General features: G+C 31.5%; 8 protein-coding genes across 8 annotated transcripts; 4 read left to right on the top strand and 4 right to left on the bottom strand.

Annotated features, from left to right (window-relative positions):
- The first annotated feature begins 510 nt into the window (after positions 1-510).
- On the top strand, positions 511-1,933 carry LOC108751971 (short/branched chain specific acyl-CoA dehydrogenase, mitochondrial-like). Its single transcript, XM_018492479.1, has one exon. The coding sequence runs from the start codon at positions 644-646 to the stop codon at positions 1,892-1,894; it is 1,251 nt and encodes a 416-aa protein (XP_018347981.1). The 5' UTR covers positions 511-643; the 3' UTR covers positions 1,895-1,933.
- Positions 1,934-4,145: 2,212 nt separating this feature from the next.
- On the top strand, positions 4,146-4,965 carry LOC108751973 (late histone H1-like). The gene has a single exon (XM_018492481.1). It carries the CDS (start codon positions 4,216-4,218, stop codon positions 4,897-4,899), a length of 684 nt encoding a protein of 227 aa, XP_018347983.1. The 5' UTR covers positions 4,146-4,215; the 3' UTR covers positions 4,900-4,965.
- Positions 4,966-5,136: 171 nt separating this feature from the next.
- LOC108751972 lies at positions 5,137-7,970 on the bottom strand. The gene is made up of 5 exons (XM_018492480.1): positions 7,151-7,970; positions 6,315-6,373; positions 5,921-5,999; positions 5,790-5,842; positions 5,137-5,546 (listed from the first exon to the last, which is right to left on the bottom strand). Exons 1-5 carry the CDS (start codon positions 7,523-7,525, stop codon positions 5,195-5,197), a joined length of 918 nt encoding a protein of 305 aa, XP_018347982.1. The 5' UTR covers positions 7,526-7,970; the 3' UTR covers positions 5,137-5,194.
- Positions 7,971-9,143: 1,173 nt separating this feature from the next.
- On the bottom strand, positions 9,144-9,674 carry LOC108751975 (histone H4). Its single transcript, XM_018492484.1, has one exon. The coding sequence runs from the start codon at positions 9,628-9,630 to the stop codon at positions 9,319-9,321; it is 312 nt and encodes a 103-aa protein (XP_018347986.1). The 5' UTR covers positions 9,631-9,674; the 3' UTR covers positions 9,144-9,318.
- A 3,845-nt stretch (positions 9,675-13,519) lies between these two features.
- On the bottom strand, positions 13,520-14,044 carry LOC108751924 (histone H2A-like). The gene has a single exon (XM_018492413.1). It carries the CDS (start codon positions 13,991-13,993, stop codon positions 13,619-13,621), a length of 375 nt encoding a protein of 124 aa, XP_018347915.1. The 5' UTR covers positions 13,994-14,044; the 3' UTR covers positions 13,520-13,618.
- Positions 14,045-14,240: 196 nt separating this feature from the next.
- Positions 14,241-14,782, top strand: LOC108751937 (histone H2B). The gene has a single exon (XM_018492429.1). It carries the CDS (start codon positions 14,283-14,285, stop codon positions 14,652-14,654), a length of 372 nt encoding a protein of 123 aa, XP_018347931.1. The 5' UTR covers positions 14,241-14,282; the 3' UTR covers positions 14,655-14,782.
- A 2,176-nt stretch (positions 14,783-16,958) lies between these two features.
- On the bottom strand, positions 16,959-17,399 carry LOC108751925 (histone H2A-like). Its single transcript, XM_018492414.1, has one exon. It carries the CDS (start codon positions 17,346-17,348, stop codon positions 16,974-16,976), a length of 375 nt encoding a protein of 124 aa, XP_018347916.1. The 5' UTR covers positions 17,349-17,399; the 3' UTR covers positions 16,959-16,973.
- Positions 17,400-17,595: 196 nt separating this feature from the next.
- LOC108751942 (histone H2B) lies at positions 17,596-18,026 on the top strand. Its single transcript, XM_018492439.1, has one exon. It carries the CDS (start codon positions 17,638-17,640, stop codon positions 18,007-18,009), a length of 372 nt encoding a protein of 123 aa, XP_018347941.1. The 5' UTR covers positions 17,596-17,637; the 3' UTR covers positions 18,010-18,026.
- Positions 18,027-18,547: the final 521 nt, after the last annotated feature.

An 18,547-nucleotide genomic window follows, 5' to 3' on the forward strand; every position in this document is an offset into this window, starting at 1 on the left:
TATATTTTCAGTATGTTTTAAAAAAGTAGATAAATTTCATTAAATGTTTGCTTGCTTACGCCTATGACACTTACGTAAGTATAGACGACGAATAGGGGGAAAATGATCTTTTATAAATGTAAGCTTAGTATTCACATAATCAGATCTTATATTTAAAACTGTGTTAAGTACAATTTTAAGATATCAAAAACCGTTACAGAAACGATCTTGAAAAAAATAAGAGCTAACTATAAATACCAATATATGACTAATCTCTTCAATAACATGTGTATGTTGAAACAACTTGTAGTGAGTTTCTGACAATTTTGCAATCATTTTCGTAAATATTTATGAGTATAAATAAATACTCTTTCTCTATTGACTTTTAATAAGAAATTTAATAAAAAAAACCTTTGTTCTACAGCTGCTTAATTATACATTGTGATAATTTCAATCTGTATATGCATCATGTTCGACGTATTACGTTTTTCCTGATTGCTACGTCATACATATAATATGTTTAAACGTAGTCCATTATCACATAGCGATTCGACGTCAGTCTTCAGTGAGTACGAGTCGCGTGTATAGATATTGAGGGACATCTGTTTCTATCGCGCTTCACGAATATCCATTTTTCCGATTTTTTTTAAGTCGTGTGTTAATTATGTTTCCATCTACACTCCGTACCGTTCTACACCGCACACAACAGAAACTGACTACAACGTGCCAATTACATTTATATGCATCGCGTCTTCAACACTGCACAGGTCCACTGACACAGTTTACAGACGATGAACTTATGACGAAGGAAATGGTCGCTAAACTGGCTAAGCAGGAGATCGCTCCGCTCGTACGAAAGATGGAAAGGGAAGGAAAGATAGACGACAGCGTGTTTCAAAAGCTATTCAAGAACGGCTTGATGGGTATCCAAATCCCGACGGAATACGGTGGAACGGGAAGTAACTTTATGAGCACAATTTTAACCATTGAGGAAATCTCCAAAGTCGACGCGGCAGTAGCCGGATGTGTCGATATTCATAACACTTTGGTAAATTCACTTATTCTTAAAGTTGGATCCGAAGAACAAAAGCAAAGGTATCTACCTAGACTGGCTCAGGATTCCGTAAGTAGTTTCTGTCTATCAGAATCTGGTTCAGGATCGGATGCTTTCTCTTTGAAAACTGAAGCGAAGAAAGATGGAGACGAATACGTGATCAACGGTACGAAAATGTGGATATCGAATTCCGACGTAGCGCAGATTTTCATGCTTTTCGCCAATGCGGATCCTACCGCCGGTTATCGCGGCATCACGACCTTCCTCGTGGACCGTGATACACCAGGTCTGACGGTGGGCAAGTGCGAGGACAAGTTGGGTCTTAAAGCATCAGGCACCTGCATGGTATACTTCGACAACGTTAGGATACCCAAAGACAATCTGTTGGGAAAGTTCGGACATGGATATAAGTACGCGGCTGGATTTCTGAACGAAGGTAGAATCGGTATTGGCGCGCAGATGATTGGGATAGCGCAGGGATGTTTAGACGCGACCATACCGTATACGTTGGAAAGGAAACAATTTGGACAGGAAATTTTCTCCTTCCAAAGCCTACAGCACCAAATAGCTCAGGCGATAACGGAATTGGAATGCGCCAGATTGCTCGTTTACAACGCGGCGAGATTGGTGGAAACTAAAAAGGACATCATGAAGGAAGCGGCTATGGCGAAACTTTTCGCGTCCGAAACCGCGTGTCGTATCACCGCAAAGTGCATAGACTTTATGGGAGGTGTCGGCTTTACGACCAATTTTCCTCAAGAAAAATATTATAGAGATGTAAAAATTGGTACTATTTACGAGGGTACAAGTAATATGCAGTTATCAACGATTGCGAAATGTATTCGCAAGGAATATTCATAAATATGATAATTAAAAAAAGAGTATTCCTAAAATTATGATTATTCCTTAAATTGTTTATATACTTATTTCGAGGCCGATAATCGGCTTGTAGTTTGCAAATAGAAATTATAAAAATTTATACAAAAATATTACTAGGTATCAAGATCTACTTTGCCCAAATACCGTTTTCTTCATTTATTCATGTTATTTATAATATATCCATTGATGTTTACTTATTAAAATTTATTAAATATATTACGTGTATTCCATGTTTTTTAAGAATTTTTTTATATAATACAGCATATGTATGTAATTAAAAATATTTTTTTATTTTTATGCTATCTAAATTAGAAATGAATACGTAACAGTGTAACAAATAAATATGTTTTAAATATTTTTTATTAAATTGTTTAAATAATTTTTAATATTATGTGTATATATGTATAAACGCTTAAGAAAATAAAATTTTGTACAAATACGAATAGTTAAATTTAGAGATGTAGTTTTATATAAAATAATAAATTCAAAAGATGATATAAAATTTAGAAAATATAAAATATTAAAAATAGTAGTTAATTAATTAAAATACGATATTTTGTGAACATTGAGAAGAGCCAAAAATATGTCCAAGTAGAACAAAAAGTTATCATGGTACTAATTTAGCAGTGCACAATATATTTATACTTTATGAATTCACTCTAAAAAATAAAAAAACTGATAAATAATAGAAGCAATCAAATCAATATTTTTAAATACATCCATTTTTATTCTATTCCTTATCAAAATATCCCACATTTACTATTATACCAATATTTATTTGAGATATTTATCTATATTAATATCACACTTATATACTTTAATATAAAATACGTTATATTAATTTATCGAAACTGTAAAACGACAAAATTCTAATAGATATTCTAGAGAAATAATATTCGGAATGTTCTGACATTTGAAATTAATAAAAGATTACTGAATGCATTTGAATATAATGATGAATTAATTATACTTTTATGTAAATATTGTATATTATGTATTTATATTATGTATATTATGTATTGTATATTATGTATTTTTTTACATATTTCTTTATGCTAATAATGAAGTTTATTAATAATAAAGAGATATGTAAATTGGATTTAGGATAATCTATTCCATTATTTCATTTACGAAATATTTCGCAGTTGCAAATAATGAAAAAACTAGTTATCGTATTGCTATATCGCTCTGTCGGTACAAGGTGCATCTCACACAGGTATACAAAATAATATTAATCTTTTTGCTTTACTGAATATTATGAACAAGCATATTTAGAGAAATTATTTAGTAATAATAAAATTTCAATATTTTTAATAACTTTGACGTATTATTATCGCTACTAACGTCACTAACTTGTACTCATATTATATGAATGAAGCTTGTCATATATGACCATAACTGATTTAAAAAAAACGAGAAGTTATTCAGGAATTTAAAATTATCGTTATTTTAAAAGTATGAATTTCTACTTTGTTAATAAACATTGTTATTGAAACAAACCGATTAACAGGGATACATTATTGAATCGATTTTTCTTATATTCTCGGATAGAATGCATTACGTAGCTGTGGCGTAAAGTACGCGATATTCGCTCGTCGACTTCGTAGATAAGTATTCTAGGATTAATTTTATGAGTAATTTAGTGTTTATTATAAATTACAGAACGGACGATGAGAAAAATTATAAACCGTTGGATCGATTTGCATTATATACCATTAAGCCAAGAAGTAACAAGGCCATTTTGCCTCGTGTACCTTATACGCGCGCGTATCCCGAGAGGCCGTGAATTAAGCTTCTTATTTTCGGGATACGAGTCGTTATCGGACGGAAACGATTAATCGAGGTGATGGGCCCGTTCCGTCGGCACATTTTTCTAGAGGAACAATATCGAAAATGTTGAAGGAAAAGTTCAATTTTTATGTTTTTCCATAGGCTACGCTATCGGCGTGAAAATACGTGAGCGTCGAAATTCCATCGTGGACGCGAGCCAGTAATCGCGGAAACATTTAATGAAGATGAAAATGAAACCGCATACACGTGGCTATGTGTTAATTTGCTTCGTGTATTTCTACTGATTTTAATTTTAAAGAAATAACGTCGCAAAATCGAAGTATGTTTACCGCTCCATCACTTTCCACGAAACTAACGAGTCTACATATTGGCTTGGGCTCTCTCCGTGGTCCGTGCGCTGAATACTACAAGCACGTCGTTAACGCTTTCCTTCCAACGACCATTCTGCATTCTGTGGGATATTAAGATATCTTGTGAGAACGATTGTTTTTGGACATAAAAACATTCAGAAGATGGAGGACAAAGTCAGTGGAAACACAGCTGTCGAGACCGCGGAGAACAATGTCGCAGTCACCAAGAAGGCTAGCAAGAGTAAGGTTAAGACACAGCAGAAGAAAATATCGTCGCGGCCACCAACTTCTGAGATGGTGACAGCAGCTATCAAAGAGTTGAAAGATCGCAAAGGCTCGTCCTTCCAAGCGATCAAGAAGTACATAGTGTCAACGTACAAGGTGGACGGTGAGAAGGTTGCTCCGTTTATCAAGAGATACCTGAAATCTGCCGTTACTGCGGGTGCTGTCGTGCAGACCAAAGGTAAGGGTGCCACCGGTTCTTTTAAATTGTCAACGGACAAGCCTAAGCCCACCAAGTCCAAGGGAAAGGCGCCACGTGCCTTAGGTAATTCGGACGTATGGAAGGCTGGTACAAAGAAGGACGTGCAGACAGAAAAGGCTCCACGGAAACCAGCTGCCGCAAAGAAGACGACTAGGAAACCTGCGACGAGTCTGAAGAAACTAGCAGCCACTTCGAAGGCTGTCGCGAAGACTGCTGGAAAGAAGGGCAAGGCTGCCAAGGAGTGGCTGCCCAAGTCACCCTCGAAGACAAAAAAGGCTGTAAAAGCACCTGCAGCAAAGACCAAGACACCTAAACCGAAGAAAGCCACAGGGAAAGCTGTGAAGGCCGCAGCAAAGAAATAATTGTTCTGCGATGGATATAACTCGCTGCAGTTACAAATGGCCCTTTTCAGGGCCCAAATTATTTTTAACGAGAAATAACTCGAATGCTCGCAAAATTTATATTTTCGTTTTATTTCTAATCCTACATAAAATTATTTCAGTATCTTAAATATTTTAATGAACAAACAAACGTATAATGTATAGTAAAATTATATTTATGAAAATTTTAAATCATAACAGATACACGTCATGGTTAACACGTTTCGTGTGAAGAACTTTGTACATTTATTATTTTATATGTCTATAAAATAACATGTTAGGAAGAACTTTGCATATTTTTCAAAAGCATTCTTTCTCTTTTTAATTGTAATTTTAATATATTTAGCTTGATTTTTTCTTGTTCCATTCTGATTTTGCTCTCTTCTTCTTCTCTATTAAGCTGAGTGCGAAGAAGTTTCAATTTTAATATGTTTTCTCGCCTTTTGAATTCAATATCACTATTAACGTTATTAGATGTTCCATTGTTAGCTTTTTGATCATTGCTAGAAGAGATTTTTTGTTTCTTATGCACGAATTCACCAACATCAAAAGACGATTTTCTGGATACATTCGTAACATTTGTCGAATTTGCCGGGGCACTTGTACTTTGCACACGAATGTTGTCAATTCTGAAAAGAGACGTAATTTTATTATTTTATCGATTTATTTCTATTTACTAATTTTCATATATTGAAGTTATACTATATACATATATAAACATTATCTAAAATGAAATAATCAATAAGCATGAGATAAAATTGAGATTTTTATTAAGGATAATTAAAGAATCAATAAAAGAATTATGCATTATAATCTGTTAGACATGAAATTTACAGAACTGAATCACACATTACGTTCCAAATTTATAATACCTCGTTTCTTCGCATGTCTTTGCTAAATCTTCATCAGTCTGTTCCATTTTTATCTAATAAAAGAATTAATTAAAATATGAATAAAAGAATGTGAAATATTCAAATGTTTCTTCGCAATCTGCAATGATTACCTTCAAATTATCTAATATTTCATTTGTATATTCCATAGGTTTTTCAGTGAATTGAAGTGGGTGAGAAACATAAGAGCCACTAAAAAATTAAATAATTTATATAATTAACTATATATTTATATTCATATAATTTTATCTTTTATTGTTTTGCTGTTTGCAAGGAATTATTCGAACTTTAAATTATACATATAAATTAATTTTGAATTCTCTGTTTAAATAAAATTCTAAAAATTTTATAATTTATTGATATAAAACAAAAGATTAACAGATTTTATATTGATATTATAGTTTAGAGATTTACAGAAATGAATAAATTCTATTTTATTCTATTGAATAGTGTAATATTAATAATTGAGCAAGATTTAGATATAGAAAAATAATGTGATATATGTACCTGTTTGTGTCAAAAGAATGTGATACATTAGATAATTCATCATATTCATTCGTAACATGCTAAACATAAAAAATATATAAATATCTACATTTGTACGTATGTAAATAGTTCTTATTTATTATTTATTTTTTGTTTATACATACCGTATGGTATATGTATGTCATTAGATTTATATATATTTACTATTTATTATATTATATTGTAAATTACTTTATATTCAAATACATTATTATTATTATTATTAGGCGTTAGGAATTCGAAAGCTCATTGCCGCAAATACCAAATCCCGCCCCTGTTCCCGTTCCTGAGCAAGATCCCTCCATTTGTGACCCTCGTATCCCATTTCGTTAAATTCAAATACATTCAAATACATTTAAATTCAAATACATTATTCGTTATATTCAAATACATTACAATTTATAAACAAAATTAATGTTAAAAATGATTTGAATTATATTATAATGTTAATTATATTCAAAACTCTATAATTAAATATAATTACTGTACAGGATATGCTTATACATAATAAATTGTATTATAACTATATAAATGTGAGAAGAAACATATTTAAATTTTTTTATTTGAAATTACTATTTGAAAAGTATATCTTAAAACAAAATTTTACGATTTATTATACATAAAATTTATAATTATTATTTATATTAAAATAATTATATCAAATTTTAAATTTCTTTATACAATATCATACATTAGAAAAAAACATTTTCCTCATTGTACTACGATTTAGAGAACAATTAAATACATCTTTATATACACATTTTTTCAATTTTATTTTTAGAAAAAAAATTACGTCCCCGTGCTCCTATTTCACTTACATTATTTTCGGATTCATTCGAAAAATTACTCTCATCATCCTCAAATTCTTGAGAGCATACATTATATATCATATAATCAAATTCCGTTGGTGACATACTCGCTGGTACACTGTCGCCCCATTTTTGTAAAGCAGTAATGTTTTTTTTGGCAAACCACTTCCATCTTTGATATGCATGTCGCACTTCCTTCCAATCTCTTACGACCCCAAACGCCTTCAATTTCTCGGTTAACTCCCGCCATTTGTCGCGCTTTTTCAAGTACACTTCCGAAGTGTTGCTCTTGTTCTCTAAGATTTTTAGATGCTCGTTCACAAATCGAACGACGAATTCCTTCTCCTCTCGCGAAAAGTTTTCGTTCCTTGTTTTTCTGATCATTGAGAATAAAAATGGTGGCCAGTCGATATTAATGAAACAACTAAGAACTATAAACCTCTCTTTGTCTTCTAATCGTGTTCACGTATCCGCGTATTCAAGCGTTTAGAACCGATCGCTCGCTTCAGAGAGCTTTCTCTTTATCTGCAGCAGTGGAAGCTACGTACTGACTGTATTATAGGGCAAGAACCGAGAGCACAGGCTTTTGCATAACGTGTAAGAAAATCAACCAATCAGAGTCCTTCCTTTCATGGAAAGGAAGAACCCTCAGGCTGGTATTCATAGTCGGTTCTTATATTTAAGACCGTCTTAAATAGTCTTAAGATGTCATAAGCCAATCACAAAGCAATATTAGCAGGGCCGCATTAATCCGTTTTGCGCCTAGGAGCTGAAATATTTTTTTTCGAGCGACCTTTTACAAAATATGATATTACCTGGGCAAAATTTTTTTCAGAAGTTATATTAAGTTAATTAAAAAGTTGATTTTCTCGAAATCTTGCCATAAAAAATTCTTTATTTGAAATATAAAGAAAATAAAACTACAAAAATTAAAATATGTTATAATTAAAATGGTCTTTTTCTTCACATTTTAATGTAGCAAATTTATCGATATCATCGTAATTTAAGCTCGTGATAATAAATTCGATATGAAGAACAGAAAGCAAATTTAATATTTCTTTACTATGGATCGTGTTTCACTATAAATTCTCTCATTTATCTATAGTGACTTAAAATCATCCATATCAATGCTAAATTAAAAAAATCTTTCTAAAATTTGCTGCTCTAGGCACTTGATCTATGCTTTAGTACGGCACTCTGCGTATGAGCATCTTAAAATATTACTTAGGACTGTCTTAAAATAAGAAGACTATAAATATCGATCGTTGATTCTCTTATATCTTATGCAAAAGGCTCCGCCCAACAATGAACGAGTAATTCGACTGTCACATTTATCGTTAATGTTCGTAAAAATATATTAATATAAATTATAAAACTGTTAAATTGACAAATATCGACTCGAAACTGCACGTGTATACATTTCAATATTTTGTAGAAGTAAATGCATTAATGTAAGTTAACATTGTTACCATATATATTATTTGTTTGTAGAAACCGTCCCATAACAATAAATATTTGAAATAATATTAATTTCTAACGCGATTTACTACATCAATTGAATCGGAATGAAAGAAAATATAAGATTCTTTATTTCTTAAGTGCTTTAATTTCTAATATTGCCAACAAAAATTCTGATGAATGTTTAGTATAATGCTCTCTTCGATTTTTTTATAATATCAATTTGTGTATCTTAGCATAGAATAAATTCAGAAAGAAAACTGTCACCAAGTTCCGTTTTTTTTAGTATAAATTTGGATATCGATTAGAAAATGATAAATTAACCAAGTCTATTTTATATATATATATATATTAAAATTAAAAGTTTAAATTATTTTCTTATACAAATTATAGTAAAAAATAGTTTGCGATTCAAAGTTTATACTTTTATGTGAACATCAAAATCTTCTGAAATTAGAAAAAAAAAACGGGATTTGCAACAATTTTTTTTCGAAATATAAAACATACTTCACATCTGAAAACACGAATTCACAGAACACTATATTAAACATTCACTAAAATTTGAAGAGCACGTATATATACGTAACCTTTAATTATTTCAGTTATGTATGTAGCACACAAATATGCTTTTAGAGAAAATTCCGACGTATTGACAAATTGTTGGCCCTGAAAAGGGCCGTTGCGACTTGATTTTGAGAAGTGATAGAGCGGTGATAGAATTAACCACCGAAACCATAGAGGGTTCTTCCTTGACGTTTCAGAGCGTAGACCACGTCCATAGCTGTTACAGTCTTCCTCTTGGCGTGTTCGGTATAGGTCACAGCATCACGAATGACGTTTTCCAGAAAGACTTTTAGGACACCTCTGGTCTCTTCGTAGATCAAGCCAGAAATACGCTTGACGCCGCCACGTCTAGCCAATCGACGAATGGCTGGCTTGGTGATACCTTGGATGTTATCACGCAAAACCTTCCTATGGCGCTTTGCTCCTCCTTTTCCCAGTCCCTTTCCTCCCTTACCGCGACCAGTCATCTTGAACTATACTCGGATACGATCAACGATGCTAACTCCGTGAGAACTCGACGGAAAGTGTTGCCGTAGTTCGTATTGGCCATGCTTATATAAGTGAGAGGCAGCGCCTCGTATCCCCTCTCCTATACCAATAGCCAATCAGCGCTGTAGTAGTGTAATAGCGTAGCCGTAGCGCTGAAATTGTGCAAGGAAAATATAACTCTTTCTTTTTTCTTTGAAAAGTATTATCTTATTACAAAGACTAATTTTAACAGTTCTTTATATGTATTACTTATTAAAAATGTGTACATTAATTGTAAAATTTTCAAACATGGAAAAACAATCTTTATAATGTCAATAATACGGCTTACTAATACATGTTGAGTTGACATTTTTCTAAATTCTGATATCATCGATAATATTATAATTGCATTTATATAATTTTTATTGAATGTATTTAACTATATCTATTATGGCCTTATCGATAATTTAAAATTATATACATTACATAGTATTTCGTTCTAAGTCACAAATAAGCACTTGCATTCAAAACAAATCATTTAACACTAATCACATTTGTTGGATTTTTATTTTATTGAAGAATATTCTCTTGTTTTTATATAATTTATTCAATGCGTCAATGCATACAAATAATTTATGAAATACAATATAATTTAAAGGAGAAGGAAAATTATATTCAAATATAAATTCGAAAGATATAACTATGTGAAAAAACTAACTCTTATTTATTTAAACTTTTCTAAAAACAAGTTAAATTTTTTATTTATAGATATGCAAATTTTTCAAATAGAATTTCTGGTATCATTTGAAAATTTTATTTTATTTTATTTTAGCTTTATAACATCTTGTCTCAAATTAAAAAGGGAAAAATATATATATTATATATAATAAATTTAAAAAAATATTTCAGTTTTTCTTACAAGTGTGAATAATATTAATAATTAGTTATTTATTTGTTTTTTTTTCAGATATAAATTTCTAAAATTTATACGAATTTAATGAGTTTAGAAAATTTTTTATACTGAATTTAAATGTTTTTATATAGAAAAATATTACATAAAAACATTATAAAGATGAATATATTTTTGGCGGAATAAAAATGTATCAAAGAAATTATAAGATGTTCTAACAAAAATAGAAAAATATTGTTCTTATCGTAAGAAGGACTGATCATGATTGATAATTACATTTTTAACAAGAAAAGATTAACTGCGGAATCTATGTTTTTTTTTTACCTTTCTTTTAACGCACGTATAATATCTTTATATATAATGTACTGATATTATCATACTAATTGTAAGTGAAATTCAGTCCAAATACGCATCTAGTTTTTTGGTAGTATAGTCCCCAAAGAGAGTGTGACAATTACTTTACTTAAGCATACACTTTTTAATGCAAAAATGGTTCCACATGAGTTTATAAATACATTTACTTTTACAAATATAAATAACAAATACTTAAAATAATAAATACAAATACTTTTTAAATGCAATGAAAATTATTTGGTTAACCACTTTTGAATAAATAGTGACCATACATTAAAACTTTTTAAGAATTATTTATTACAACTTTAACAATTACATATATCAAAGTCGAGGTTATCAGAATTTGTCATTTAAGATGAAAATTTACTATTAAAATTACATTTTAATTCTAAACATCTCAGAAACTATGGAAGTCGACATCTAGTTATTAAGGCAGTGACTTAAAGTTTTATCTTTGACAACAAATCAAAATCAAGATCTTCGAGAATGTCTTCTAATCTAAATAATTATAAATTTATCTACTCAACTTTATGAAACAATAAAACAAATATTTTTGCAAAAGTGTTTTATTATTTTCCATCAACAAGTTTACTGAATTATTAGCAATAAAAAGCAAGTGCGATAAGAAGGAACATAAAACTAGAAATGCTCTATTTACAAAGAATAATGTTCATTGTAATTCGTTATAAAATTTTACATCTTGCTCAAGTATTTCACGTTTTATCGAAAGCTTTAAGAGATCAGCATAATGTAAATTTACATTTATAGCAAATTTAAAAGAAATCGAAGTGTATCCAGTTAAATAGATTTACTACAATATATAAAATCGATTTACACAAGAATCGGTTAATACAAGATTATAAACTTCAGAATATGTATGCTTTTTAATAAAATAAAAACTAATAAGAAAGAAATTGTATATAATAAAAAGTATCTTTCTCGATAAAATGTCATTAATATAATGTACATAATATTATCATTAAATTTATAATTAAATTTATATAGAATGTTAAAAAAACCATTCAACATTTATATGATAGACAGTTCACATCATACTGAGTAAAAAGTCTTAGTGAATAGGTCGAAAACTCAATTGTTTCTGAGATATAAACATTTTTTATGTTAGCATTATGAATAACTTACTGGCTTCTACGTGTCGCATGCGATGTTTACCTCAGTGTTTATAAACTACGTTTTGTATATCCTCATTCAATTTTCATACATATTTCGTAATAGAAGATTTCACTAACTGTGAAATACTTTCTGTAATATAACAAGTAATTCATTTATGATGCTAACATACAAAAATATTTATATTTCAGAAATGGTTGAGCTTTCGACCTATGTTTACTAAGATTTTTTACTCTTGTCAGTATGGTATGTATTATCTACCATATAAATGCTAAATATTTTTTTAACACTCCATATATACATATATTTAAATTTCAAAAAAATTGTAACTATAACTTGTCTTCTTAAATTTATCTTTGAGAAGTAAAACACATTTGTAGAAATAAAAATAACAACGTTATTAACAGATATCAATAGTAAGAACTATGACTCCGTTCTCGCTGTGATAGATAATGCTAACGATGAAGCGAAAAAATCCGATACAAACAATCGATAATGTGATACTTGAAATGCTAGATCTTATTCGGAAGGGTAAAAATGAAACGATTGGGTGAAAATGGTCAACCGCTATTCGCCGTGAATTTTTCTCCAAATTATTCAAAACGATCTCTACCTATGTTGTCAAATTAATATTTGATAACCTTACATTATTTTGACCAATTTACAAGACATCTATCAAATCAATGTATTGCTTCTTCCGCTCCCGGATTATCATCTTTTAAAGTGTTAACATATAGTATATATGTACTCTTTTTTTATGGCATCCTAGTTGTAAAAGTTATGATTTTTTTAAATATGACATCAATTCGTGAACTTTTTCATCAGTTTAATTAAATATTTTTTTTTTTGCAAATCTGATATTACATTTGTAATTTGCAACTTATAAAAAACTTCTATCTTTTGCATCAAATTTTATTTTTTATATACATTGTTTTACTCAGAGATAATAAAATACTCTTAAAACCATCACTTATAAATAAAAATGTTAAGTGAAATTCATAAGTGAAATATTTCTAGCCTTACATTTATGCTAAATTTGAATGAAAACAGAATGTTCAATTAAATAAGACAGGCTAGATTTATAGCGATACAATATTATAAGGTTTACATTTCTTTTTATTTAATTCATATATATTTCCTTTTTCAATAAATTTATTTAGTACGAACTTAATTTGCAATAGTGAGGGATGAAATTAATAGAATGCTCTATCCCTATGAGTCTAACGCATATGAAAGGGCTTTTGTGCAGTATTTCGAATTTAGTGTAATTTACAACATAACTGATATATTCTAGATTGTTCATTATGGTGCTTAATTTCTAAATTACGAATAGTGTTATCCATTTTGGAATTATAATACTTCGTGCACTTTTGAATTACGGGTTTTCATATAACTTATTTATATTATAATAATCGAGAATAAATGGACATTAAAAAAAAATACGAATATTTTTTACATAATTTATATTGACTAGATAAAAGTGTATATGAATTAAAGGAAATATAATAAAGGTGATGGTAAAATTGCAAATGAGATATTCTTCGTATGAGAAAATTAGTGGCCCTAAAAAGGGCCGTTTGTAATTGCTGCAGTTAAGCTTTCTTCTCAGTTTTCTTTGGCAGCAAGACTGCTTGAATGTTCGGCAGTACGCCACCCTGAGCGATTGTAACACCAGACAGCAGCTTGTTCAATTCCTCGTCATTCCGAATGGCTAGTTGGAGATGCCTAGGAATGATTCTGGTCTTCTTGTTGTCGCGAGCGGCATTTCCCGCCAATTCCAATACTTCAGCAGCAAGGTATTCCATCACTGCAGCCAGATAGACCGGAGCGCCAGCACCGACTCGCTCGGCGTAATTTCCTTTTCGCAGAAGTCTGTGAATACGACCAACGGGGAACTGGAGTCCAGCACGATTAGAGCGCGACTTCGCCTTTCCCTTAGCTTTACCACCTTTGCCACGACCCGACATAATTACAGTTACGTGAAGACCGAAAGATTACGGAGCGACGTGATTCGTACGATGTTCCCACTCGTAGTGTGGCTTCGGCAGGTTCTCGACGAGTATTTATACCATATTGCGATGGTTACGCGCGTCCAATAGGATGACGAGCGCGTGACGATTGGTGTGTCGCGTCACGCGATTGGTGCGCCACCGCTATCGCTTTACTGTATATATACAGCACAGCGGGCCGTGGCTGCCACTTTTCGAAGTTCCGTCTCAGCGATCCCTTACACGGTGCTGTACGAAGACTTGAGCCATGCCACCGAAAGCGAGCGGCAAAGCTGTGAAGAAGGCCGGAAAGGCTCAGAAGAACATTAGTAAAACCGATAAGAAGAAGAAAAGGAAGAGGAAGGAGAGCTATGCTATCTACATCTATAAAGTACTGAAGCAAGTCCATCCGGACACTGGAATCTCCAGCAAAGCTATGAGTATAATGAATAGCTTTGTCAACGATGTCTTCGAGCGAATCGCTGCTGAAGCATCGCGTTTGGCTCATTACAACAAACGCTCGACGATCACCTCTCGGGAGATCCAAACTGCTGTCAGGCTTTTGCTGCCTGGAGAATTGGCGAAGCATGCCGTGAGTGAAGGTACCAAGGCTGTCACCAAGTACACTAGCTCCAAGTGAATCATTCTTCAGATCAACGGCCCTTATCAGGGCCACAAATTTATTCGTACGTTTGATTTTCTTCTGGTTCGAATTTTTTTATATATTCATATATTTATTCCTTAAGTTCTCTCGGATCCTTACAAATAAAAAAGACAATTTGTATAATACAAACTCGTAACTAGGATTTCTAATTTAATTCTTCATAAAAATATTTGTAATTACATTTTATACGTTATTTGATTTTCATAAATCGCTTATGAATTTTGTGATCGATTTCGGTAAGCATAAACTTTTATGAAAAAATTTAACAATAACATGGTGTATTTATTGAAAATTTTACGTGTTCGTGCATCTTTGAAATGCTCCCCAAGCATTACAAACTTCAATAATTTTATTTTATACGAGACAGAGAGAGATCAGTCTACAAAAAACTTATATAAAAAAATTTAGGCAAAAGTAAGCTTAGGAAGCTGTTTTTTAACATCCTTTATCCACAAATTATCTACGAATATTTTCTAGTTCCGTTGCATAATTGATATTTTTTTTCGTCAAAGCAGCTAAGATAGTATATATTATATATTGCATAATTTCCAATCAGTAGAAAAAAATTTTTTGATATAGTCGTACAATCTTTTCTTCTTACCTGCGAAGACTGTGAGCGGTAGTTCTGAACACCTTTGATTTGAATCAGCGTTTCTTTTGGAATCTCATTTGAACTCCTTGTGCTTTAGCTTTCTTGTATTACACTCGTATATATTTGTAGGTTCTGTGTCTCCTAATATTAAATACAAATAAAAGTAGTTAAAAAAAGTTTACTGAGATTACAATGGAAACGGCGCATACAGTTTAATTGCATACACATCGGTTTGTTTCTAGTAATTTTTCACCAATAAAATTATATCTATTATTTTAAATTAGCCAAGTGATGTGGTCACAATTGATATACACCCAATTATAATTATGTATTAATAAATAAGACTGAAATATAATAAATAATATCGAAGACGTGACACTACTCTTCATCTTTCTTTACCTTTCTTCTTCTATTCTCCAATGTCATTATTAATTTATATAATTCTAAAATTTATTTCCGATTTATTTATAAAATAATTATCAATATTGTGTCCGAAATTATTTTTTGCTTAAATTATAAAAATTCATCATACTATTGAGATTTGATCATTTCATCATACAATCAATGCTGCTGGACTGCTACAAAAATTGTAACAAAAATTAAACATATTAAAAGTTATATGTACAAAATTCATACAGAATCTTTTCCTCTAACAATTTCTTCATAAATGTTTACGTCTTATTGTTGCAGTAGTGTTACTCATTTTCTATAATTAACTTTAAAAAGGTTATTTTATTTTTTACATTAATTATTAATTTTTAATGTTTGAATTAATTTAATTATTATTTTTTAATGTCTAAATGTATTCTATTACTATTTTTTTATTCTAATATTAAATATATTGAATTAATGTATTAATTCAATCAATGTTATTTCAATTTTTATTATAATTAAAGGTAATTATCCAAAAGAATTGCCTTATTTCGATTGTTAACTAGTGACAGTCAAAGGCAAGGATGAAAAAAAGAGAAAAACTCGACTCTCTTTTGCTAATTAACGATACCGATAACTGTCGGTAACTACGTATAGAATAATCCTCAATATATCTATTCTGTATTATAACTATGTAATTTAATAGCCTGGGCGGTAATAGCTCAAGAAAGGATATAACTTTTTTATTAGTTTTCTTAAAGATTTAATATTTAAATATTAAGAAAAATTAAATTATCGGTTATGTCGAGTTATTTAATACACGTTCCTGTTGGAACAAGTACATCTTATTCTGAGGGACAAAGATGGAGCTCTATTAAATTCGCGAATAGCTACGAATATGTCAAATTAATGTTGGAATAACCAATCCAGTTTAGGTTGTATGACAAAGTATTAATTCGTACATTTCGTAGATGAGATAGTTCTGAAGAATCACTCGTCCGCGGCGGACGCTCGGTTTTTTATTTTAGCTCGGATGCTTTTATCTTGTATGTTGCCGATTACTTATCTTGTATGTTGACTTAGACTATGTTTTCATAAACATATAGTTATAATAATTAAATTATGCGCATTTTATGTAACATTAATGTAAGAAATTAAATTGAATGATTAAAAATATAATGTATATATTTTCAATATAAAAATTTATATTAATTATTAATTAGATTGAAAGAATTAAATAAAGATAATAGATTGTAGAATTGCAAAACGAGATATTCTTCGTACGTGAAGAAATTGATGGCCCTAAAAAGGGCCGTTTGTAATTGCTGCAGTTAAGCTTTCTTCTCAGTTTTCTTTGGCAGCAAGACTGCTTGAATGTTCGGCAGTACGCCACCCTGAGCGATTGTAACACCAGACAGCAGCTTGTTCAATTCCTCGTCATTCCGAATGGCTAGTTGGAGATGCCTAGGAATGATTCTGGTCTTCTTGTTGTCGCGAGCGGCATTTCCCGCCAATTCCAATACTTCAGCAGCAAGGTATTCCATCACTGCAGCCAGATAGACCGGAGCGCCAGCACCGACTCGCTCGGCGTAATTTCCTTTTCGCAGAAGTCTGTGAATACGACCAACGGGGAACTGGAGTCCAGCACGATTAGAGCGCGACTTCGCCTTTCCCTTAGCTTTACCACCTTTGCCACGACCCGACATAATTACAGTTACGTGAAGACCGAAAGATTACGGAGCGACGTGATTCGTACGATGTTCCCACTCGTAGTGTGGCTTCGGCAGGTTCTCGACGAGTATTTATACCATATTGCGATGGTTACGCGCGTCCAATAGGATGACGAGCGCGTGACGATTGGTGTGTCGCGTCACGCGATTGGTGCGCCACCGCTATCGCTTTACTGTATATATACAGCACAGCGGGCCGTGGCTGCCACTTTTCGAAGTTCCGTCTCAGCGATCCCTTACACGGTGCTGTACGAAGACTTGAGCCATGCCACCGAAAGCGAGCGGCAAAGCTGTGAAGAAGGCCGGAAAGGCTCAGAAGAACATTAGTAAAACCGATAAGAAGAAGAAAAGGAAGAGGAAGGAGAGCTATGCTATCTACATCTATAAAGTACTGAAGCAAGTCCATCCGGACACTGGAATCTCCAGCAAAGCTATGAGCATAATGAATAGCTTCGTCAACGATGTCTTTGAGCGAATCGCTGCTGAGGCATCGCGTTTGGCTCATTACAACAAACGCTCGACGATCACCTCTCGGGAGATTCAAACTGCCGTAAGGCTGTTGCTGCCCGGAGAATTGGCGAAGCACGCCGTGAGTGAAGGCACCAAAGCTGTCACCAAGTACACTAGCTCCAAGTGAATCATTCTTCAGATCAACGGCCCTTATCAGGGCCACAAATTTATTTATACGTTTGATATTCTCTTGATTCGATTATTTTTAGAATACAAATTTACGTATTTGTTTCTAGTTTCTATTCTTGAATTTAAAAATATTTGTTATGTAAGAAATAATAAAGTTTTGAAATTATTATAACCATATATAGTTTATAAACTTGTTAAAACTAAGGTTTATATAACACTAATTAGGATCTATTAAAAGCAAGTTAGGGTTACTAATTTCTTTATTTTACGTTAAAAAACATTTGCAATTCGTGTTCTTATACGATATATTTGATTTTTGTGAATCATTATGTATCCTTTATCAAAATATTGAATTTGATATTAACTGAGATATTAACTGAGAATTAGTTTAAAAAAATGTTAAAATTTATAAAAATGTGGCAAATTGACACTTTTGTCTAACTACTTTGAAAAAAATATAAATATTGACAATTATTTAGATCAGATGAATATTTAGATAGTTTAAACACACAGGTCTCATATTTTCTGTCCGAATT

Source organism: Trachymyrmex septentrionalis, unplaced genomic scaffold (genome assembly GCF_001594115.1).
Source record: "Trachymyrmex septentrionalis isolate Tsep2-gDNA-1 unplaced genomic scaffold, Tsep1.0 scaffold53, whole genome shotgun sequence".
In the NCBI taxonomy this organism is placed as follows: Eukaryota; Metazoa; Arthropoda; class Insecta; order Hymenoptera; family Formicidae; genus Trachymyrmex; species Trachymyrmex septentrionalis.

Excerpts from the sequence above, each read along its gene's own strand:
- LOC108751971 (XM_018492479.1), top strand. The coding sequence starts at position 644 with ATGTTTCCATCTACACTCCGTACCGTTCTACACCGCACACAACAGAAA.
- LOC108751973 (XM_018492481.1), top strand. The coding sequence starts at position 4,216 with ATGGAGGACAAAGTCAGTGGAAACACAGCTGTCGAGACCGCGGAGAAC.
- LOC108751972 (XM_018492480.1), bottom strand. The coding sequence starts at position 7,525 with ATGATCAGAAAAACAAGGAACGAAAACTTTTCGCGAGAGGAGAAGGAA. Across the intron at positions 6,374-7,150 it reads CGAATGAATCCGAAAATAAT|CATGTTACGAATGAATATGA; the intron begins GTAAGTGAAATA and ends TTTTATGTTTAG. Across the intron at positions 6,000-6,314 it reads CATTCTTTTGACACAAACAG|TGGCTCTTATGTTTCTCACC; the intron begins GTACATATATCA and ends TTAATTTTTTAG.
- LOC108751975 (XM_018492484.1), bottom strand. The coding sequence starts at position 9,630 with ATGACTGGTCGCGGTAAGGGAGGAAAGGGACTGGGAAAAGGAGGAGCA.
- LOC108751924 (XM_018492413.1), bottom strand. The coding sequence starts at position 13,993 with ATGTCGGGTCGTGGCAAAGGTGGTAAAGCTAAGGGAAAGGCGAAGTCG.
- LOC108751937 (XM_018492429.1), top strand. The coding sequence starts at position 14,283 with ATGCCACCGAAAGCGAGCGGCAAAGCTGTGAAGAAGGCCGGAAAGGCT.
- LOC108751925 (XM_018492414.1), bottom strand. The coding sequence starts at position 17,348 with ATGTCGGGTCGTGGCAAAGGTGGTAAAGCTAAGGGAAAGGCGAAGTCG.
- LOC108751942 (XM_018492439.1), top strand. The coding sequence starts at position 17,638 with ATGCCACCGAAAGCGAGCGGCAAAGCTGTGAAGAAGGCCGGAAAGGCT.